The sequence below is a fragment of the Penicillium oxalicum genome, chromosome VI (assembly GCF_001723175.1).
Source record: "Penicillium oxalicum strain HP7-1 chromosome VI, whole genome shotgun sequence".
Taxonomy (NCBI): domain Eukaryota; kingdom Fungi; phylum Ascomycota; class Eurotiomycetes; order Eurotiales; family Aspergillaceae; genus Penicillium; species Penicillium oxalicum.
In genome coordinates, this window is record NC_064655.1 from 494,518 (window position 1) to 518,809 (window position 24,292).

Consider the following 24,292-nt stretch of genomic DNA (forward strand, 5'->3'; position numbering starts at 1 on the left):
ATCGTGAAAGAAATGCATCATTATGAAAGAGCGTTGCAGGCCAGGGTAGGCAAGTTCAATGCGAGCCCCTCGTGATTTTGCATGCAACTTGCATACTCATATTCATCGCTCCCTTGCCATTCGAGCACCATTGACGCTAGATTTGTCAGACAGCCACCCACTCTCTATGTCTTCCATCATGTTGTCAAGCTGTCGCATATGGGGTCGATTTTCGTGGTAGTGAGCAGGGGCCTCAAAGCCACCGGGGTCACTGCTGTGGGTAGAGCCGACCCAACTATCCGGACGCGAAGCGAATCTGGTCTGATATTGGGTTGCATGGCGCGGTTGCGCAAGACTCGAAGAATGACCAAAGTCACTCAAACCCTCAAAGGGGTTCTTCACCCCGGCGTTCAGAGCAGCAAGAAGTGCTGCCTGTAAAACCTGATTCTGACGCTCGAGATTGGCGACTCGATCTTCGAGGTAGTGCGCCATCTGACTGGACCCCGGCTGAGTCCAATGGGAGCTGCGGGATTCACGAGACCGACGAGTGGAGTGAGAGTAGTTTGATTGAGGGGAAGTGGCAGTCCTTTCCAGAGTACTGCTTGTGCGACCCTGCGGGGTTTGAGATCGAATGGACTGGGGATAGCGTGGTCGACTATGGCTGGGTCTGGCGTCCACGGTGGCATAACCATGATGAAGGGAGGTCAGGAGTCGGGAAGACTTCTCTGCTGCACGACGAGCTCTTGTCGCTTCTGCGTTCGGTCCAAATCCCTCATCATCGGAAGATGGCAACGGCGACTCAGAATGGCTGGGCTCGGCCGATTCGGGTATACTTTCGTGTCGTAGGCTGCTGTGAGAGCTGTTACTCCGAGAGATCATAGACCTTCTGCGATGGCTGGCAATATGGTGCAGATCAACCCCCTGGAGGATTCGTCCGCTGGCCAGTTCAGAAGCCGTTTTGTTTTTGCTACTGCTGGGGCGGTCCGGAAGAGACTGTGAAGGAGGATCCGACGGCAAAACTGCAGTAGGTGGTGGTGAAGGTAGCCCAAATGGAAGGTTGCTTCGATCCATACGCGCGCTTGCCGAGTCGATTTCAAGTTTTTTACGAGTGGAACGCTTGCGACCAGTGTCGGCCTCGGTCGTCCGTCCCAGCAACGGAGAATCAGCCAGGGCTGCGCCCTCAGGCTCATTGTAGCCTGCACTGTCTCGAGGCTCTTGCACACGCGGGATACGAATGCTTGGGGCTCGTTGCCGTGCTGCGTTCTGCTGTGGGAATGTTGATACTGAGATGTCTTGGATATATGCAGAGCTAGGGCTTTCCGGGTCCGCTCCAGACCCTGTCTCAGGTTCACTTCGGCTGTTCAAAACAGCCGAAGATGGTGAATCCGGCACCGATACAGGTAGTTCCTTCTCGGTATCGATTGCGTGAGTTTCCTCTGTCATTGAACAAGAATGAAGAGGTGTAGACTCTAGAGCCTTGAGTCCTGTTCGAGCAATCTGAGCCGTTGGAAGACATTGTGACTCGGGAATGGCTGGAGGCGCGCGACCAGGCTGAGGTAACGATGGCAGAGGTCGCGTGGGCGCCGGCATAGGGAAAGACTGGAGAGTCCCCATTGTTGCTTGCGAAGAAAGCAGGCTTTTGTTCATGTTGTGTTCCTTACTGATCGACGAGGGGAGCTGAGTCTCATTTGATGTTGAGCCGACTGTCGACCTCACAGTAGCCCCAGACACGCTTCGTCCCCCATTCTCCTCGTGTACCTCGGATGAAATATCTCGCAGTCTTGCGTTCACGGACTTCCCATCTGATACCGACTGATTGGACAGCGAGTTCACAGACGATGGGAGACGAGGCGACTTTTTGCTTGGAGCTACTGGCAAAGCATTCCACGAGTTTTTGCTAGAGAGGCGTGGAGGCGCCACGGCGGGAAAGAGTTTCAGCGAAGGGGGTAGACCTGAGCTCCCGGATGAGCCCAAAGCAGTTTTATCAGAAGCTTGAACAGGCTTGCTGGTATTCGCGTTGGATGGCTCGATTTTGATGCTGCCCGAGACGGAAGAAATTGACGATGCTCCTGTTTGGCGCTCATCCAGACCAAGCTTCGGCTTTCGAGATGGAGACTTGATATCAGGATCGAGAATCAATCTGTTGGAACTATTAGACGTGGAAGTAGAAGCTTGCCGGTCATGTCCATGAGGAGAGGCGCTGCCGTGAGTCGCAGTCGTGGACATGGGCGATGACAGAGGATTGGAGTTCTCGGGACGAGCATAGGCAGAGGATCCTGGTGGAGGTACAGACGATGCGGAATAAGATGAGCCATAATGCCCATTCCGAGTTGGGATGGTACTCGAAGATGGCGGCTGGTAGGGCGGAGGCGATACATCTTCCTCGTGCTTGGACAAGGACACCGCCACGTCGACCATCGATCCAAAGTCACTCAAGTTGAGCGACGCCAGGTGCTGCTTGAACTCGGAAGAGCCTCTCTTTGAATCGGTCTCGAGCCATGGCTGCCCAATGGTCTCCACGTCCTGCTTCTTCGACTTGGAGAATGTTCTTTCCAAACTGTTCCTTGAACTAGTACTAGTTTTGGACGACCGTGTGCTCTTCGGTTTAGGGGCTGCAAGCAGGAACCCTTCCCGCTGAAGTGCTTCGATCTGGCGCTGGCTCTCATTTAACTTCGACTTTGTGAAGGGATCCTTCTTGTGGCGTTGGGTAAACTGAAGGAATCGACGGCGTAACGGCTTCGTTTCCTTCGTCGGCTCAATTGGGGCTTCAACCGACTCCATTGTCTCGGTGACGATTGGTAAAGCTGTGGTGCTTTCTGGGGAGGTTGGAATCCGCACAGGAACTGCACGGGTAGGGGGCTCATCTTCACTTGTCTGGAAGAAGCGCACTAGATCTGAAAGACTTTCATTGCGGGATGGCCTTTCGGCCATTCCTGCTGAGCGAGCCTGTGGCCGTGGAGGGGATGCTTGCGGCCTTGAAAGATCTACTGCACCCAGCGGAATTGTGCTCTCAGGATCAGAGATTGAAGAACGCATGCTAGACTTCTTGCGGTTTGCCTTAGACGAGCGTAGGCTAGGCCGGTAGGTGGGAACGATTGGACCGGGTGCGATGGCACTCTCGCGTGTTGTACTCCAATGATGCATGAATGCATCAGATGGTCAACTCTTCACTCGGTCACTGTGTATTCACAAGGTGCCGTCATTGGATCTTTGTCACGTTGGAAAAAGGAGAACCTCAAGTGACGACCAGGAGGTCTATTGAAGTACCTGGCGGGCGGAGTCAACAATCCAGCTCATTTCGGAGAGTCAGCTTGACGGAACCAGAGCAATAGCCTCACCTCAGCCACGCAGGAACCCGTTCCACAAATTCGGGACTTTAGAAGCGACAGACACCGACGCATGAACATCAGCCTTCGGAGACTAATTGCTCCCCTGAGCCGCCGCATACAAAGATGATGGATGTGGCGGTGTTTGCGGAAAGTAGGGCGAACTGCTACGCACCAAAGACGAGGCAACCAAGAAAGAACGACGTCTGGCGAGCGAGTGAGGATGGCTGAAGGAGAGCATCTTATCTTAAATCGCAGACTCACGAGCAATTCGGTCAGAATGGAGCTGTCGCATCTCCCATGGTAGATCATGGGATTCGCTAGCCCACGAAAAGATCCTGTGATTTTGTCGATCCAACCACAAATACTATATCGGAAGCCAGACCCGCTCTCAGAAAGCGAGAGAGCGTAGCAGAAGTACGGGATATGAACGAAGCTAGAGTGAATAATTGGTGTCGAGCTAGGAGTAGGTAGGTCGCGATCGTGGAGGTCCCTCCTCGAAGGGGGAATCACTGCTCCTGAGTTCAAATGGGCCGAACTCTTGGAATCGAGGAGTCCAATAAGCTACGGCCATCTTCGCAATGCTAAACAAAAGAAAAAAGTCAATCGTCTACTGCGGTCGCAACCCGGTTTGCTCGGCCCATTCGCAGCGGCGTCATCGAACGTAGTAGGGTACCTTTGCGTCTTTACTGTATTTTGGGTTGGGACAGATGGTTGGCGGCCAGTTCGCATAGAATTTGCAATATGACACAGCAAGCTGGTGGAGCCGGCAAACTACCGACGGTCAGATTGATACTTTGGCTGGCATCCAACCCCCCCCCCCCCCTTCAATGGCTCCTCGCTCGACTGCAGGTGATCAATGAATGTGTCCTGGTGAGAACAAACCATGGTCAAAGAGGCGCGTTCGACAAGAGACCCCCAATCAGTAAATGATGAGAACTGTTCTTTATCAAACCCAGCCATCCGCAAGGTGGTGCGACGGGTACATTTTCTCCAGTTCTGAGAATCGCATCCTCGGGTCAACGAGTGCCCTCTCTCTTTGGAAAGGGGAGCAGCAGCCGTCTGGGGGTTCCCGTAGCCACTTCCTCTCACGATGCGGCGCAAGGGATTGAAAGATCAAAAGTCTTTCTTGTTGTTGATCCAGTCAAACCCAATCATCAAGTCCAGGCTGGCTTGGAGGTGGCTCTCGACGCAAACAGAGTGCACGCGGCGTCCGCATAATGTGAGGTATCCAAAGTTCTCGATAGGCTTTTGACGAGATACACTCCACTCTTTTCGGGGGAGACCATCGCGGACGCCGATCCAGTCGATCTCATTCTCCACTATTCCGCGCAGCTCGAAGGAGGTTCCACCAGACGTGGGGAGGGAGAGGCTTGAGCTTCCATTGCGCTCCTTGTGGAACTCGGCCCCAGCAACACCTTTTGCGTAGCCAGCGAGGGCATCTCTGGCCGACGCAGGCTAACAATTGTTGAGGTATGGATTTCATTTCTTTTCATTCAAATTTTTCAGATTGTTCCGGGGGTGTCGGTGGTGGAAAGAGGAGCCGGGGGAGGCTGGATCGATCCATCAAATGTTGTGACCGGGACAAGGGCAACGTGACTTCCGGATGCACCAACCCGAAAGACCAGCCGAGGAACAGCGTCCGACCGCTCTTACAGTCAAGATCTCATGGTTAATCGTCTGCCTGTGTCAGGATGTACTCGTGGGACGCAGCTGCATTGAAGAGTCGTTGATGGCCGTGTCTAAGAGGAAAGCTGGTCCTTTTACCGAAAATGGAAACATACATAGCCACCCCCAACATTCTCACCTCGAGTGCTGTCCGACGACGCGAAAGGTCGACCCTTGCCGTCTGACACTTCGACATACGCCACCAGTCCTGCAGGAGTAGACGTCAAGCGTGGCAATGGAGAGATCTTGATTAGCCTTGAAATCCGCAGCTAGGACGGAGAAAGATATGGTTTTCAATTAGGGTAGAATATTGAGTCTGTTTCATCAGCGAGCGCCGCACAAGTAGATGGCCGTCAATGACCATTTGGAACCAAAATTGGCGTGGCAGAGCAACATTTGACCTGCTCTGTAACTCCAGCGACATCATCTGCACTCCTTTTTCTGGGATGAGAGACAGAGGGGCTCCTTCTCTTCGGCTAGGGAACCTCGGGCATCTTTCTCGATACAGGCCTTCGGCCACGCTCGTAGATTGAATTTCGTTTGATTCAGTATTCATTTTTCATATTTTTTTGTAATTTCTACTCAAACAAATCCAAGGCGCCAATGATCATGCCAGGGAAATCTGCCACCTGGCCATGATATGCTGGGGCCAAGGGTCAAAACAAAGCAAATTCTGCGGTAATCTCAGACGACATGCAAGACGTCTGAGCATACCGCACAGATGCCACACACGGAGAGAGAGGGGGAACGGAGGTTCCAATTTCACATTGTACATGAGGACCAGAGCAACGGTGACAAAGGAGGTGTGACACAGGAGGAAGTTGGTACATTGAACAAAAGAAAAATCGTATGATGGTGCAATCCCCAAGCGGCCCTTCTTGGGAATTGAACGGGGTGTGGAAGTGCCCGGAAGAAGCCAAAGCCGCCATGGAGAAATGGTCGATTGTCTATGGAGGCTTTTGTTGGACAGACGACCTACTTTCGGTTGGGTCGAATGAACGGATCCGCTGGCTTCTTTCGGGACAGGGGCCGCGGGTTCGAGGGAGCAGGCTGAGGCGCCTAGAAAGAAGAGCATGTGGTGAATAATGGCTTCACTGTTTGAAGGAACGCAATCGCTGTGACTTACCTGGGTGTTGTTCGCGTTCGCCCCCTCGGTACCTGGAGACGCTTTTTTGACGCTCGACTGCCCGGGACGAACAATGCGAGGCGCTGGACCAACGAGACCCTAGGAGACAGTCAGCATCTGCAAGTGCTCACCTCCGCATGATAAAAGCAGGAAATACGATTCACAGGTCAACTTACCGGAGGAAGGAGCCGGGACTTTTTGGCTGGTTGGAGCCGTGGAGCCTTTTGGCCATCACCAGGCGCCTCGGGTCGCTTGCGCTTCGTACCAGGGCCTTCAGTACTGGCTGGAGTTGGCTGGGTGCTCACCGCGATCGTCGGAATCTTGGGATCATGACCACCCATCTGGCGCTGTCGCTGGCGTTCGGCGTTTTGTTTCTGGTACTCGAAACGACGGCGTTCTTCATGGGCGATTCGAGCCTTCTCCTGCCGGGGAAGTGGCTTTCCAGCGCATTTGATGGCTGGATGGCCGATTTTACCACATTCGAGACAGCGCACAGCCGTGCAAGTCATCTTGTTATGGCCAAACCCGCGACACCGGAAGCATTGGCCACGCGCGGCCGCCTGAGCTTCATCGTTGTCACAGTTGTGGGTGAAATGTTCATTGCTACCACAAATGCCACAGGCCTTGCTCTCGTCAAGACCAGCAGCACCGCCAGAGGGTCCATCGGGACGAGGGGTCGGGAGACCAACTGGCTTGGGAACCACCACTGGTTGGGGAGCCACCGGAGGAGCCGCGACCTCAGCAGGCGAGTCGCTGGAGCGAGCAGATTGCTGTGACGGTGATGCGGACTTGGATGCGGCGGTGCTTGCAGCGACGTCGGCCATTTCGACATTCTTGTAGCCCGTGAACTGGGGTCGCTCAAGGAGCCGAGCGATATTGCCCTCGGTGTAAAGGTTTCGCTCTCGAGCATTGGTGATGAGGCCCTTCCAGTATTGACCCTGCATTAGAGCGGCAGAATTGCCGAGTACCCACAAAGAAGATCTGGCACGAGTAAGACCGACATTCATTCGACGGATATCAGACAAGAAACCAATGCCCTTATTGGAGGCTCGCACGCAGGAAAAAATGATGATCTCACTCTCACGACCCTGGAATGCGTCGGTGGTGTTGAAGTCGACAATTCTCAGAATTTCAACACCATATTTGTCAGCAAACCGACTCTTCAGCTCACGCAGTTGGCCTTTGTAAGGCGTGATGATGCCAATCTTGTTTTCGAAGTTAAAGTCTTTGACATCCGTGATCAACCGCTCATAGAGCTGCATGGCCACCTGGATTTCGGCATAGTTGACCAATGAGTGCCCTTTGGCGGCACTGTGATGCATTCCCTGCACGTCGAAGAATCGGTACGGGCTAAGCAGCTCACTTTGGTGCCAGGGGCGAGCACGAAGCTTGGACATGTCCGGGCCATCCTCAAGTCTGCCATCATAGAAAGTGAGGCTTGGGAAGGCACTGATTTCCGGGTGCATACGGTATTGAACATCCAAAAGATGCACGTCCTTCGGGAAATTCTTCTGCATGCGCACGAACAAACTCTGCTCGTATTGGAATTTCGAAGCCATCTTCGACAAGACTGTGGGTGGCAACTGCTTGGGATCTCCCACGAGAATACATTTGGAACAGCCATACTTCAGCGGGATAAGAGCGCTCAGCTCAATACATTGAGCAGCTTCATCGATGACGACTGTCTCAAATTCCACGTTCATGCTCAGGACCAAATCGTGACCGGAACCGCTGAGTGTAGTACAGATGATATGGGCACCATCGATGATGGACTGCTGGATCTTGCGTCTCTGCATATCAGCGGTACGGGCCAGACCGGCAACCTGGTCGCGGGCCATATCGATATCTTTACTCAGCTGGGCTCGCTTCTTCTTTGTCAACTCAAATTCACGTCGCAACTCATCGGGTGGTTCAATGCCTCGCGCTCGGCAGTCATCAATATTGGCCCGCAGGTCTTTGAACTCAGAATCCGTTGCTTTGTGCATATCGCAGAGTTTGTTCACATCGATACTTTTCTTGTCGTCGGTGATTTGTTCCTGTCGTCGGTTGACCATCTCATCGAGAGTGACATCAATCACCTTGGGGTTGATAGCTTCGCTTCTTCCGAGGCGAATAACAGATACTTTCTCCCAACGACCGCTTCGGGTCTTCACCCCATCCTTCAATCGCATCACAAGTTCGTCCACGGCGGCGTTACTTGGTGCGCAAACCAGGATCTTTCGAGACGAATTCGGACGAGGAGGCCCTATGCTTACAGCAGCCCTGTTGAGGCTGTGTGTCAGGAGACTGCCCACAAGTGCGGTGATTGTCTTCGTCTTTCCAGAACCGGGGGGACCCTGAATGAGGGTGAAGCCATCATTGTCCATGGCTGACTTGATCGCCTTGGCTTGAGCACGGTTGATCTCGTAGTGTTCAATCAAGGGTCGCAAGGTGGTATCCGAGTACGTGAGGAGTGGTGAAGGCTTCGCCAGCACGATTTCCTCGCAAAGATCGTAATATTCCAAGGCCATGAGCGCACCAAATTCACGCTCCACGGCGGTCAAAGAGGTGATTTTGACACCAAAGGCAGTGGAACCGACGGTAAATGTCTGAAGGAATTTGCTCTGGCCAGGATTCATGCGGTAAGTCACCTCGATTTTTCCGTTTTTCCATTTGACGGCAGAGACTCGAGCCAAAATATGGGGTACATCCTTCTTCTCATGTGGACGGGCGTCGTTGGAGAACAGGACAAGGTCACCCTCGCCGAGGTAAAGGTCCTTCGTATTTTGGCCCAGAGGCACGGTGCTAGCCTCAATCCAGGAATCCACGGTCAAACGAGTCATCACTTTGACCTCGAACGGCTTGAAATAGGATGCGCCATCTTCTTTGGCGGCCTGGAACGCTTGCCACGCCTCAAGCACCAACAGAGGCTCGAATGTTTTCTTGTACTCTTGGGGGGAGCGGAACGTGTTCGAAACCAGAGTGTAGTCCGTGCGATCAGCGGTGGGGACATCACCTTCTGTGAAGTAGTCCCAGGACAGAATCTTGTGATGGAGGGACGAAAGATCGGGGGACAGACGGGCACGCATATCCTTTACTGAGCGTTGACGCTTCTTCTTCTTGAAGGGCTCCTGTTGGGGCGGCTTTTTCTTTACCTCGGGCGCCGCATCTGTCTTCTTGGGCTTCGCACCGAAGAGCTCTTGATCTAAATCATCTTCACTTTCAGTATCGGTGTCCGAGCCAGACGAAACCATCATGCTGTCTAAGAGAATCGAATGATCTTTACCCTTCACACCAATACCTTTCAGGCCAGAGCCCTGCTCGGCTGTCTGCTCTGCCACCCCACGTTGAGGCATGTTCTTCTTCAGTCTGGCTAACTCTGCCAGGTCTCGCTTCTTTTTGGCTTCTTTTTCGCGTTCACGCTTCTCGCGGAAGGAAAGCACACTGTTGACATCACTCTTCGTCGCCCGTGAGGCGATGACAGCCTTCGGCAGCCCAGCCCGTGTCTGCAGTGCAGCAGACATGGCTGGAGAGGCCTGAGGCTTTTGCTTTGTAGAAAGAGCAAGTCGAGTTTTGTTTAATTCAACAGAGCGAGAAAGATCCAAGAAGGTTTCGTCAGGAATATCTTCGAATTCGTCGTCACTGGGAACGCGAGAGGAGGGTGAAGAAGGTGAAGAAAGATTGGTGGGGCGACGAGCAAACGAGGTGATGGATGATTGCCTTTTTAGGGAGGCCGTGGAGGCAGTGACCACAGGCTTTTTGGTGTAGGCCTCAAGTGAGCGAACGAGTTCTGCCTTGTCGCGACTGGTCAGGATTGTTTTGATTGTTCCATGCACCGCAGTTCCCTCAATGAAACTTAGGGCTTCTGCCTGGACTGTTGTCACCTCTAGACTTCCCAGCCGCCTGAGGATTTTTGATACCAACGCAACCAGCGAAGTAGCCAAATACTCGTCTTTCAAACGCAGCCACTTCACCATAGCACTCATGGTGGCTGTGGGTGACTTGATGAAATTCTCAGAGACAGCCTTCTGAGCCACATCGGAACCCCCCACTGCTCCCAAGAACACACCATATTGATCGAAGAGAGAGTTGGCGAATTGAATGGTATCCCGGCAGAAATCCAGCATGACATCCTTGTCATTGCCACGCATGTGCCACGCCTCAGTCTCATCGAAGATGGTGGCCAAGGCCTGCCACAAAAACTCCCAGAGTTTCTGAAGCGACAGGATTTCCCGCCGGTCCACGAAACTGCGTGTACGCAGCATACCTGACTGGCTGTTACAAAGAATCTCTACGATATCGGTTCCTGTGTGCAACATTCGCGGGGCAGGAGCGAACGTCTTCATGTTGGAGATGCGCCGGAAGGACCAACTGAGACCATACATGGTCGTCGTGAAGGAGGTCTCCAAAAGGTACGAGATAGCATCTCGTCGAGCGAATTGACCGCTGACATTCTTGATGAGATCCACGGCAGCTTGGTAGGTGTTTAGATCTGCAGCGAACAATGTTGAGATCAACGCACTACTTGTGTCTTGGCTTCGGAACAGGGGCATGAGATGCTCCGGCGAGAATTCCGCGAGCCGTTCAATCATCTGGCAGCACAAGCGAGTCAAGTGGTCGTAGATCATGTTGAAGTGCTTCTTCTCTCCGCTTCCATCACCCTTGGGCGGGAATTTTTCCAGGCCAACAAGAGGGAGCACTCCAAGCAGCGTCGCCGTCGACAGGTCGGGGTTCTCTTGCCGTAGGTGCTTGATCACTGCTTCCCATACAGTGGCCGAGTAGGTGGAGACGCCATGGGAAAGAGTACCGTGCCTCAGAATGACCTCGTAGTCACTCTTCAAAGATTGGCACTCGAGAGCTAAAGTGTTGCGAACGACGTCCATGCACAGGGATCTGATCTCTTCTTGGCGTTTTTGCTCAACGGTGAATAATGGGGGACTCAGGATATTGTTGATCGTGACGGCGACGACATCCATGGTTTCCTTCAGCACCACACTATCAACGGAGCTTCTGGAAGACTCATGGTCCGTAAATCGACGAAGAGTCGTGAGCAAGCTCTGCAGGCCAACGTGGAAACAATGGTACCGGGCAAGATTTGGAATTCTGAGGTCTTGGAGCTGCTGTACGAGCAGCGTAGCCAAGTACCTACAGGCGGAGGGCTGGTGATGACCTTTGAGAGAGGCTAAGAATGGACCGATCCATGAAAGCATGTCTTTCAGTGCAGATTTCTCATAGGGTTCTCCGTCCGCTGTTTGCATGAGGAAAGCTGAGAACTGGGGGTTCGCAAAGACTTGTTCGACAATGGCCTGAGGAGAAATGGTCTGCATTGCGTCCCAGAAGTCACCAGGCGCTTTCTCAAGGAAAAGTTGAATGGTGTTCATGAGGAATCTCAGCCCCGGGGTCTGTAAGTGTAGATGATCCACAGAAAGACGGCACGGATCAATGTCTAGCGCTCGTAGATGATGTGTGATCTGATCCTTGTCCAACTTTCGAACAATGAGCTGCATTCCCCGCCACAGGCGCTGGACTACTGCGAGCTGCTGTGGCATTTGATTTGCGGCTTGTGACCCGGCTTGCAGTGCACTCAAGAGCCCATCTCGGATAGCCCAGTCAAACTCCTCGCGGGTCGGAGGTCGACCATACCGGGTCCAAGTAGAGATCGCCCAGAAACTACGGGCTTGATTGGAATCAAAGAGGAAGCGAGTAACTGCGGGGACATAGTCGGAGATTTTCAGAGACCTTCTCGATTGTATCAGTCTGAAAGGCTCATCAAAATGTTCCTGAAGAAGTTGATCGCTCTGAAGCATCGCTTCACAACTCAAGGTCTCGAATATGGACAGCAATGCAGCCCGGTCCAAGATGCTGAGATTGATCTCCTCTGGAGAAACACCTTTCAGTTGGGCAGTAGCCGTTGCCAGATTTCTCGTAATGCGTTTCACATCCCAGCCGTTCAATCGCCTGGCAAATTCCTCGATATCTTCGTCTTGATAGGTTTCCTTCAACTGGTCCATGAGCCAAACTTTGCCGGTATAGTAATGTTTGATGCAAAGGTCGCATTTTTCGAGACATGCGTCCAACTTGCTCAACATCCAAGTCTGCATTTCTTCCACTCCTTCGGAATTGTAGGCGAGAATACGCATCGAGAGGAGAAACTTCTCTTTCCGCAACCTGGCCTCGGTGACAATATCTTGGGTACTCTTTCCATTCTCATGTACTTGAGAAAGGTCATCGTAGCGTCCATAATCATTCTCGTTTTGTCGCGGACAAAGGATATGTGTCCCTTCTGGTAGAGCTTTGAGCTCCCTGAAAATTGGCAGGTTTGTCAGCAAAGTGGAAAAAAATGTCACTTCTGCTAATGAGAACTTCTGATACTCACCCAATTGCATCCACAAACTCCATCTCTAGCGTGTCGCTTGATCAGTGAGATTGAGGTGAACAAGAAGAAGAAGAAAAGGTCACGTGCATCTTCCGATTTCGACCGCAATTCAGTTGTCGTGACCCGGAGGTTCTTACTATCTGAGGAGGAGCGGTAGGGGAAATTTTGAGGACCTCTGATAGTACCGCAATCGCGTTCCTGCAGCGGAAGGAGATCGATGCAGCAAAGATTTTGAAAGCAAAGATATCCACCTAATGCTCGTGTAGTCTGTAGCGGAAAGCGATAGAGATGATTCCTGGTTCAGCTGGCACCAAATCTCGTCTCCTCGGATACAAATGGACAACGATCGAAGACAGAAATGAAATGATGCTGTGGCGGAAGGTGAGGGAAGCGGTAATTATTTCAAGAGTCGGCAGTTTCCCAATGTTTGTGAGAGTCGCGGCAAAAAGCGGCGTAAATCCTTTGAATCCCTTTTCACAGAATCAAGCCTCCTCAGATACAAGCACGCGGATAATACGCGCTTATACGCTTTGAGAGACGCAGCGATAATGGTTCTGGGGCAGAAGAAATAGAAGGCGATGATTATTCAAGAGCTAGGATATCCCAATACTTATATAAGTCAGTCATGGCACTAGGCAGTGGGAATACTATAGTTCAATATTCACTCACTTCTATCTCTCCTGGTACAAGCTCCTGGATAAGAGAGATTTGTAGGTGTTCGGAGGTACGGCGACAACGATTCCGTAGCGGAAGAAGACCAGGGCGGCGATAGTTTCAATACCCAGGAACTTCGCAATGCCTGTGTGAAACGCAGCGTCAGGCGGTAAATCCCTTGTGTCTTAACTTGCACCAAAGACCACCTCCTCAAATACAAGTAGGCGATGTTCGGAGATGTGACGGCTGCGATCTAGTTTAGGAGAGGATCGAGGCGGCGAAGATCCCGAGACCGGGAAAGTCCCAATTCTTGCGTGGCTTGAAGCACGAATTCTTTGATTCGACATTCACCAACAATAGCCTCCTCAAAAATGAACAGCTGGTAGAAAGAATATTGATAGTGCTTTGAGGATATGACGACAGCGATCTCGTGGCGGAAGAAGAACCAGGTGGCGAAACTTTCAGGGCAGGATAGACTCTATTGCTTGCACACCCTTTGTAGCAGAATAAAGCGAAATTTCTGGGTTTAAATTTCACGGGTTATTGCCTCCTAACGTATGAGCGGCCGACAGAAGAGACTGCTGGTGCTTAAAGATGGAATAGAAGCGATTCCGCACGCAAAGTTGACCGAGATAGCGACGATAGTCGGAGAAAAGCCGTCCAACTCTTTCCGGAGCTAGTGGTAGATAGCCATCAGTAAGAGCCTTGATTCCATTCCACAGAATGTCGTGTCTCGAGATATAAAAGGGCAGACAAGGAAGATTTGTGGTTGGTCAAAGATGAAACGAAACTGACTTGGCAATGGATGCAGACGGGGGCGGTCGATCATACAATAGCAGAACTAATTCAATGCTTGCACGGCTTGATGCAGAAGGCAGGTTTCTTTTGGCAATCTACATTTATACGCGAAATCATCAGATACGTGCTTGAAGAGGGACTGTAGAAGCACAGAAGGCTTCCCGGATGGAGGCGCTGAAGGGAGCAAATACCCTAGACATACCTCTTCTGAGCAATAACGAGAGCGAAAAATAGAACGAGCGAGATTCTTAAGAAGTGATTCAACCCCGGCCAGTACTCTTACAAGCAAAGCCAAGTGTTCTCCAACCTCCTTGAAGGGGTTTCAGTCGCTCGAGGCATCATGCGGCTTGAAAAAGAGCTATTCGAAACATAAAAGCGGGCAGAATCTAGCTCGTCGGCAAAACTGTAAAGGCGGTGTAAAAGTCACTTCACGCGTTCACGCGCCTCACTTTTACCAAATAAGGAAATGACCCGCTACTAATGGCTTCGTAAACTTTTGGCGCCCCGACAACTTTTCTTCAATGATATAAGGCGGTGGCCTATGGCCGGCAGGCGTTTCTCCAGATCATTTTAAAAATGACATTCTATCATCTGGATAGGTTCCTCTCAATCCGTGATATTTTGCCGTAGAGATTGCTATTTGAATTGCTGTTAAGCGTTTACGACCATACATGTAAAATCTTCTATATGGCTTAACAATCAAGAGAAACTTTCCTTACCCGTCTCACGTCGGAAGCTGGTTATTGGACACATCGACTGACTGGGTAGCAGCCAAAGTATTATCTTGTTCAATCTTACAGGCCATGTGATTTTCTACATTCTACTCAAAGGGCCTTGGTGAACAGTCCAACTTGAACTTGACATCTGGAATTCTGATATACGAAAGTCTCGACACTAACCTTAGATTGTCTGTACGCCCACATGTCGCTCAGAGTAATGTTTCTGGAACAATTCTCTTGCTCGATGGGAGATTCCCCGCTTGAAACGTTCGTGAGGTATGTACGTACACTTACATGTAGCGTAATTAACGGTGCCTCCCGGCTCAAGATGAATCGAATATCTATCAATATATTAACAGTATTCTGCTCTATCTACCGTTGAGTTATAAAGGCTAATTTATAAGAATATTGAACTTTTATTTAGATTATTACCCAAGACTTGAACTCGGATCTAACTATTAGAAGTATTGAGGTTGCTCTACTTCCCCCCGCCTCCCGCACGGACAGGCTACCTTACCTACCAGCCCATGTGGTTAAGTAGCGAAGCTCCCTTCCAAGCGGCAAATTATATATTCACAATGTTCAACTCCATGGATGGTGTCCATTACAAACCAAGACATCGCTTTTTATACAATGAAATCAATACCTCACCTACACATGAATGCAGACATCCGCTCAAGTGGACACCTGCCTGCTAGATTCTGAAATTTGAAAATCCATGCTGAGCTGGCATGGACCAAAACGACTCGAAGGACTTGCATGAGCCCATACACCTTCCTAACTGGGACTTTGAGAACCTACTAGTCGTATCGCTCACCTCAATATTGCTCCACGCGTGACCAAACAAATAACTGCGTTTCATTTCATTTCAAAATAATATTAAAGAAGAATGTCCCTAACCAAATAAGTGCTAGGGCTTCAAATTGAGCACTGGGGCGAGTCATGAATAGATATAGACCTTGGTGAATTGCTTCAAAAAGAAAAGTCTCCTGTATTTCGTATGTCATTGGTTCCTTGAATAGTAGCTGTTTTATATGGCATAGCCTACTACCGATCGGGTCTTTAGATGATCTTAATTCGAGTATTGAAACCTATTTGCATAGAAAATTCCCGTCCTCGACTGCTTGATAGATGATGAGCCTAGATGAAGGAGGATAGTGGGATGGCCAAGGCATTGATGTAAAGCGAGCAGGTGGCAACTATCACCCCGAGGCTCTGTCCTGTTCTATCTCCATATCTGGGAGCCGCATCATCCATTAGCGTCATATTGGCATGTGCATGTTCTCTAAGCAACGTCCTGACATTTACCAGAAAAAAAAGGAACTGAATAGATAGGGAAATTCATGTCATTCGAGGGAGGCAAGCCCTTATGGAGCGGGACTCAAAAGAAATATGCAAAAAACCAACGAAACAAGCAAAACAATAGAAAGAAGGTGAAGATGAGCCCAGCAGACGTTCATCAACAAAGAGTAAAGAGGGCCGAAATGCAAGGGACTCCACCACGGGTGTTCGTTTGATGCAGAGCGGCCAGATAAGGAAGCGCTTTTGTACATGGACGTGGTGACGGAAACATTATGAAACAGAAAGGGTGAGACAAGTGCGGTACATCGATACTGTCAGAAGAACCACCATGCTGTAGAGGGAATAAGAAAGAATAAAGAAATGAGAGCTGGTGAACGGGAGAACCATGAACAAAACAAGAATCTTTGCGCCAAAAGCTTCTGTCCAAAAGACAGTACACCGAACGCCTGCTTTCTATAAAGGGGATATCCAGGCTAGAAAGAAAAGTGGTCGAATGAAAAGTAAAGACAAGGACAGGGTTGAGACAAGGAACAACACAGCATATTGCTCATGAAGATGTGAGAGTTAATAAGTTCGAAGAGATGAACCAGAAAATCGGACGAATGGTTTTGTCCACGCAGAAAGAAAAGGGCAACAGAGTATCGTAAAGGCCATCAATTGCAAAGTTTTCACATCATGTTCACAGGATGCTCGTCAGGAGTCTGGAAAGGATCCTGATAGGACCGCTGGGTGTGACTTGATTCCATACGCGAGAGCCGAGCTGCTGAAGTGAAGTCATTACTTTGCTCAAAGCTTTGCCGGCATCTCTCAAAGGAGTGGCGGGTGCGGTCGTGGGAACGCCGAACATAGTCCACGGACTGCGGCAGCGGGCGTTGATCCAGACTCTCAGTATAATTGGTACCGTTGCTACCGTTCTGACTGCGGGGATTATGGCCATTGGTGTGTGGAGACGGAGTGAAGTAACGGGTAGGTTGGTTAGGATCCGTAGAGTCGTGCTTAACTGGCGTCTCCACGGCTTTGCCAAGATCCGAGGAAGTAGCCGATTCGTCTCCCAAAATCGCAGCACCGCCCACGTTGGGAGGCACATAGTCCTCATACTGTTCAAGATGTTTGAATTTGCCAAGCGTGACTTGCTCACGAATAATGTCCACATCCAGAGGGAAGAACACCTTCTGAACAGAATTGTAAAGGAAGCGGGGAAGCAGCGCAATCATAACGGTTGCCAGCAATACAACCCAGAAACTGAGGGCACCATAGACCTCATGAGCTGCATCATAGAATAGACCGGCCTCGACAAAAGAGGAGTAGACTCCTGTCCAAAAGAAGATGAGAAGCGAGCTGATCAAATTGATCAGGCAAGTGAGCCAATCCCATCGGTAGGTATTCATCATGATGTAGACATTGCTGGCAATGACAGCAGCGGTAGCAACGAGGACGCCCATTCGAGTTCGATCAGAGATAGTGCGACCACTTTCAGTGGCAAAGTCTCCCTCTGAGTATAGCATGTAGGGCATAAAGAAACATATGACCGACTGGAACAATCCATCGAACATGTACAACCTGAAAAGGGGATTAGCTGACTTCTATAAAGAAACAAATTGTTTTAGAATACGCACCAGAATTTGAGTTGCGACCACTCCTTGCGCTCGATGCCTCGCATGTAGAGCTGGGGCACGGCAAGAGACACACGATCATCAACATCTTGGTCGAAAATACCCATGAAAATGACCGGAAGAGAGGTGAAAGCAAGGTTGACAAGAATAATGTAGGTGTAGTCGAAGAGGTACGAGCAGTCAAAATTATTGAAGATGCAGTACCAGAAGAGGGCAAGCGTCCAGACCAGATTCTTGTAGAAGAAGTTCGCAATACACTCTCCCAAACGACGATAAGACCATCTGCCGTGCACCAGAAGCAGGCGCTGGAGGAATCGGAATTGTCCAATAGCGTAATCAGAAGACATGACGGCCTGTCGACCTTCCTCACCAGCAATGCCGACACCCACGTCCGCCTCTTGAATCATGGCGACGTCGTTGGCCCCGTCACCGATGGCGAGACCCATGATGTTGAGACCATGTCGAACCATGTTGACCACGGCGGCTTTTTGTGCCGGACTGACACGACAGCACAGGACGGCTTTGCATTGCTTGCAAAGGAGGAGGAACTTTTGCTTGAATTCGTCATCCAGCATCATCTTGAGTGTCTCACCGTCGACGATGACTGCATGGGTCGGTTCGGGTGGAGTGTGGTCTTTACGAGCAGCGATAAGCTCTTCATCGGAGCCAGTGAGACCAAATGTACGTAAGTTTTTGTCAAGTTCCTGCAGCGCTACCTCACGCTGGCCTTCAGGCACATTGAGAACGATCAAGTCCATGTTGTTGTTCAGAAGATTGCAAGAGAAACCGATATTGATCGCAGTCTCCACCTTATCACCGGTCAGCACCCACAGCTTGATTCCGGCATCTGCAAGCAGTTGAATGGTATCCGGCACTCCATCCTGAAGGCGATCTTCGATGGCGGTACCACCAAGCAACATGAGCTCTTGCTCAATCTGGCTGGCAACTTCTTCCATTTTCTCCTCGCGTTCAGTGATGGACGCTGCGGCAATATCGTGTTCGCGGTTCCATGTTTGGTATTCCTCTTCGCTCAAGAGACGGTCAGCAACACACAGAGTGCGAAGACCCTCTTTGGCAAACTCCTCAAGATGCTCCGCGGTCTGACGGCGGAGCTCCTGCTGCTTGCCACGAGCGAGACGGGAGTAGATAATGCTATCGGCTCCCTTGCAGAAAAGACGAATGGTGCCATCCGGCATGCGAATGATGGCACTCATACGCTTTCTAGACGAATTGAACTCGAGTGTGTTCAGGACTGTGTAGGTCCGTTCCTCACCCATGACGTTCACCAAGAGATCGTCGCCAGCACGACCAAGGACTGTGAACCCACAGTCCCGAGCAGTGCTAACCAGAGCAGCCTCATCGGGCGACTGAGCCTTGAATTCAATCTGAGGAGGGTCACCGGGAGTGTGCTCCGTGATGACAGAGTGACACAGCGCCAGGGCAAGCATGAAGTGCTCCGCAGCAGCCTTTTGGGCCTGGCCAGACTGGCCGGCGATATCCGCAACAAAGTTTGGTGCAACAAAAGTGAGGTTCTCATCTTTCAAATATGGGTTGTCGTGAATGTTGCGCAACATTTCCAGCATCTTTTTCCCATCAGCAGCGATCTGGGCGCGAGCCTCTGCGGCTTCCTTCTCAACATCAGCGCCTTCACGGCGCCGCATGCCCATTTGAGCCTCGGTATATGCCTCGCCGTACGCCATACCATTGATCGTTGCCTTCTTGAATTCCATCACATTTTGGGTCAGGGTGCCGGTCTTGTCCGAAAAAATGTATTCCACCTGTCCCACGTCATCGGAAATGTTCCATGATTTCGGCACGCAGTAGAGACCAAGCTTCTCATAGTACATGTAGATGTCACTGTGAATGAACACCGCTTGAACTGTACGAACGATTTCCAATGAAATATAAAGCGAGATGGGGACCAAATTCTGGAAGAGGATGAGGGCTGTCCAGAATGTGATGATACCCGTCACGGGAGGCGTTCCGCCGTAAGATTTCAAGTCAAAAAAGTCTAGAGACTTGTCTGGGGCGGCCCATGCGACACCGTTGATTATACCTGCAAGAAGGCACATGATGAAGAGGATGATGAAGTTGTAGACAACGTTCCAGTTCAAGTCCTTGGCGAGTTGAGCACGCTTTGCGGGGGTCGCGCCAGAGTTCAGCATGATCTTGCTCTCGCCACCGGTGAAAACGACGACTCCAAGAACCCATTCCGTACTGCGTAAGGAGCAACCACGAAGGAGCATGTTGTTGATTGTGATGGGCTCAACCATTTCCTTGCGAGGGGCGTCGGGATATCTTGGGTCACGCTGGTCCCATCGAATGGCACCGTTGTACGCGTATAGATTCGGGTGAGGTGCTTCGCTCTCAATCGTAAACTCCGCTTTCTCACAATCCCGCGCGTGTCGAACCTGTCGGCCACAATGGAGAGCTTGTCGAACCTTCAAGTTTGTTTCACCATCGAGACCCTTAGTCTCCACATAGCATGCTCCGTCCGGGTCCGAGGTGGAGAGAATGACGATATCGGCGGGAATTGGATCTTCGTTGTAGAGACGAACAAAGTCACCGACTTGAATACTCTTCCAGTGGTCTCGCTTGAACCGCGCAGTGCCGGGCGTCACCTTTGTCTTGTCCAAGATACTTCCGGTCTTCCTATCAAGCGAGGTGGGCGAAAGGAGACTGTCTCGCGCGGCGCTATCGGGGTGAAGATACTTGGTCTCCGGATTATTCGGAATCGGCCAATCTTCTCGCACTTCCGCTGCGGGGGGAGAGACGGCAGTCATCGGGATAGCAGCGTCCGCAGCCATAGAGTCACGGTGCGAGTAGATCGAGGCCCGTGGCTCGGCGGTGGTGAGATAAGAGGGCCGGCGTAGTTCATCCTGGGAATCCTCTACTTGCGGCTTCTTCTTCGTGAAAACCTTCTTCCCCCAACGATACGTAGCAATTGCACCCCTCGTGGAGGCCTTTTTGATTCGGCGCCACGTGGAAATGCTGTCTTCTGTGGAATTGACATTGTTCCAATCGACAAGTCGGTAGACCGGAGAATTGTTGACCTGGCTATCGGAAACCGTCCGACCCCAATCTTCAATAGCGTCCTTGATTGCCGTTGCAACAATAATGACGATCAGGGGAACGGCGTTCAGGCCGGGGTTGTTGGCACCAAAGATTGGGAAGAACTACATCAAAGAACACAGAGATTAGCACTCGCTCCTCGATCCAAGTCTCATCACCGCTCATGGACCCCCTTCATCCTCGTCTGGGAACGCAGCACGGGCGCATACATTAAGGATGATCACGAATAAGAAATATATGTTCGCAATGTTGTGAAACTGTAGCCAAACATTCTTTGGTACGAATGTCAGCGCCGTATACTTCGCGGTGCGAATTTTGTTGCGTGGATAGATATGAATCGGCCGCCCATCTTCATCTCGCTCGCTCTCTGGGATTGGGGTGTTGAAGTAGATGGTCCGATTTGGGCCTGAGCCTTGAGTCTCGTCCACATGCGTGGACGCAGTGTCGGCGGCACTGCTTGGTGTGGTCGACTTGCGCTTCTCATCCCTCGATTCTGTGCGCTTGTGAAACCGGTCGATGATTGAGACTCGCTTTTTCACCCCGCCGGAGCCGGCATGGCGCGTCGTCGCCCATCGCTGGCGCTTTGTTGGTTTTGAGATGTTGCTGCTGACCTCCTGGATGTCATTGTTCACGCCAAGGGCACCCTCGGTATTGTCGTCGCTTGTAAATTGCAAAGGGGCCATCTAGGCTATACTTGCGCCCCAGGGGACATATAAGTGGAATGGGGATCCTTGATCGTGGTGTTCGTCGTGCTTTTTATTTTTTGGGAGGGGGGGGGGGGGAAGACGGCTGTCGGCAGGTCCAGCGCGAAGGGGCATTCGCTGTATCAACAGGAGCTTCCAATCTTGCCGCCCGTTGATCAGGGTCTAATGGCCTTCCCAAAAGCGACGAAATTGCGAGTCCCAGCAAAGCCACAAATGATCACCCACTGAGACTGAAAAGTGCTATCCGCTGTCGTGAGGGGATCACGAAGCTAGGGGAAACGGATGATGGCGGGATCGAGGGATGGTGTGGTTTCAACGGTCGGAGTCAAGGGAACGGGTGGTAGATCCGCAATGGTGAAGATCCGGGCGGTAGGACGAATCGAGAATTTCAGTTCACCCACAGGAGACCATGCGATATGAATTTGATCGTGCCGAGGAATTAGAGCAAGGTGGACGAAAAGGGGTGGAACTGGAGGGTGATGGGAGTCGATCGCCACGAAGGAGAGGAGGGAAGCGACCGTAGTTGTTCAGAACGATAGAAGAAGCAGATGCGCAGCGCCAGCCTGGGCAGGACAAGTATGGAACGGGTCTGATTAATCTGAATTCTGGACCTCCGTCCTGCCATTGACTGGGACAGGAGGCTCCGAAAATTACCAGTTCAGGTGATGGAAGTGTGTATGGTGTATGTATTACGTACAGTACTGTACGAAGGCCCAGTACCACTCCCTGTTCTGGCTGCCGCTGGGGTTCACCGCGAACTTCCTGACTGGCTGGGACAAAATTATGGGAGCTGGTTCGGGCTCCCAGTGCTTACCTGTCGGCTTGGTCATCACCCCCTCCATTTGCAGCCTTGGTGCTGCCAATGTTGCAGTAGACAGCGTGCTCGAATCCTGTTCACAAGGGAAACGTAAATGCTCTTTATCCGGTCACGGATGACCACGAAAGAATTCCATCGTGTTTACTCCTCATCTGAAGAATCTGAGAGAGCAGGAAGGGTGGGGGTAATACAATTGATTGAACACTACGAGTCGGACACTGTGATCTTTCGCAAGTTCAGTCTTTCTGAACCCCCAAATCAAATGGCCCCCGTGACGACGATTATGAGCTCACATTGTTATTTCCCAGTTGGCGGATGCAATATTATGATTATGCAGAATGCACGACCCGAATATGACAAGCCCAGCCCAAATCTGCCAGACGGTGTTATACATACCCAACTCTTGTGATAATCATACTGGACGGTTCATTATTATTAGATTGGGTTTTATGCACCGGCTCCGCGGCCCCTTCGGAGTCGGACGAAAAGATCGTCGTATATCCGGTATTACAGACAGTACTCTGGGTTACAGCCTCACAAAGTCTGTTTTCGCCCCAGTCCTGTGTGGTAATCCAGAGTTCATTGATCTCAATCTCTGGTTCACCTCATAAATCTCTGTCATGTGGCGACGAGGTATATATTCGGACCACGTGTTGGAACGTCTTATCTCAAATCAGCTTTTGATTTGGGACTTTCAACAAGGCCGTCGATACACATAATGCAGGGGGACCGGTTGTAGTCTGCGCTCCCGCGTGCCGGGGCGATCAAAGGCATTATTTCCGTCAACTTGGATGATTCACAGTGTGATCAGCAGAGTCTGAGACTGTTTGGTTTAGGGACAAATATGAATGGACACGGTGTACTCGACATCATATGTGGGCTGTCGGTCTCATGCATCTTGGAGTACTGGAGTGAGGGCGGTGCAGCAACTCAAAAGGCAATTCTCCGATGGTCGTCGGGCACCGGGGCACATGTTCCGTCCCCTCCGTGAACCTCTTCCCTTTGCAAGAACGTCTGCTACACTTGACTCTGTCGACTTCACAAGTGAGCTCAAGGCATCGGTAAAGATCGAGTCGACGGACACTAAACGCTGCACGCAATGGCACCGGTTCCTTTTCCTTTGATCCTGAATGAGCGTAACTCAAACGACTTGAGCGCCCGGGCGAAGGAGAGATTTAGGTTCACATGAGGTTCAGCCCATGGGGGCGAACGGTCAGCTTTCAGCCCTCTCCAAGCTGAATAAACCTTCAAAGCCAGACGCAAGCCGATGAGCCGCAATCTATCTGATGAAGTATCTCGCCAGTCCGTCGGTTGGGGACATGACTTCATCCCCCCGTCGAGATCTCAGTAAGAAAAGACTACCCTCTTTCAGATTGCGTGTTGCGGTCTACATGGAAAAGTGACCTCACTTATGAAGCGGATTGGATGGCGAAGACCAGGCTGGCCAGACTCTCCTTCAGCGGACGGGGACCTCAGCCCTAAATGATGGCATGCACCCAGCTCGAATCACCGCGTCCGAATAGATCATTTCCTGCATACTGTGAGGGTTGAACTAGTAACACTGGAAAATCAGCTCGAGGGACGATGTATACATATCAATCATAATGGCTCATTCTGCAGCTTGGAGCGCATCGCTTGCTTTAGCATAGGTATGAGCATGTAGAGGACTGTAGGTTGTATGATGAGGTACTGCGCTGAGATACAGACTGTATTCTATAATGTGACCACTTAGTACCTCCCCTGGTACTCGGTAGCTAGTGACTCAGTGCAGTGCTCTAGTCATAGAGTCAAAAAGCCAATCTCAATGACACCGGTTGATTTACTGATTTGGATATGCGCCTATGAAGGTGCCGATGGATACTGATCTCCACGTCGTGAGATGTTGGCGTGTGGTACTGACAATACCCTGCTGGATCTGTCAATACGGTATCCACGTCAACGGCTCCGACATGCCGGCGTGGGGCGGATGATGACCTCAGATTATTTCCGCGCCGAGGCGAATTCCCTAGATGGGTCATCGAACAGTCATCTACTACTATGCACTTATGTCAGTAATGCACTATTGCCCGTGTACCTACGTGGCGATCGGTCTCTAAGGTAGAGCATGAATCGGTTTGGACGGGATGGACAAGTGCGACTGTCACTCACATTACACATTT

The 24,292-nt window shown here is 51.1% G+C and overlaps 3 protein-coding genes across 3 annotated transcripts; all 3 read right to left on the bottom strand.

The window, feature by feature from the left end:
• Nucleotides 1–102: 102 nt before the first annotated feature.
• POX_f07483 (uncharacterized protein) lies at nucleotides 103–3,123 on the bottom strand (the record flags this gene model as incomplete). The annotated part of the gene is made up of 1 exon (XM_050116281.1): nucleotides 103–3,123. The coding sequence occupies one exon, from the start codon at nucleotides 3,121–3,123 to the stop codon at nucleotides 103–105; it is 3,021 nt and encodes a 1,006-aa protein (XP_049966420.1).
• A 1,298-nt stretch (nucleotides 3,124–4,421) lies between these two features.
• POX_f07484 (uncharacterized protein) lies at nucleotides 4,422–12,477 on the bottom strand (the record flags this gene model as incomplete). The annotated part of the gene is made up of 6 exons (XM_050116282.1): nucleotides 4,422–4,763; nucleotides 5,090–5,228; nucleotides 5,953–6,032; nucleotides 6,100–6,198; nucleotides 6,276–12,381; nucleotides 12,455–12,477. 6 exons carry the CDS (start codon nucleotides 12,475–12,477, stop codon nucleotides 4,422–4,424), a joined length of 6,789 nt encoding a protein of 2,262 aa, XP_049966421.1.
• A 4,118-nt stretch (nucleotides 12,478–16,595) lies between these two features.
• Nucleotides 16,596–21,295, bottom strand: POX_f07485 (Phospholipid-transporting ATPase DNF1; the record flags this gene model as incomplete). Its single annotated transcript, XM_050116283.1, has 3 exons — nucleotides 16,596–17,487; nucleotides 17,544–20,716; nucleotides 20,822–21,295. 3 exons carry the CDS (start codon nucleotides 21,293–21,295, stop codon nucleotides 16,596–16,598), a joined length of 4,539 nt encoding a protein of 1,512 aa, XP_049966422.1.
• Nucleotides 21,296–24,292: the final 2,997 nt, after the last annotated feature.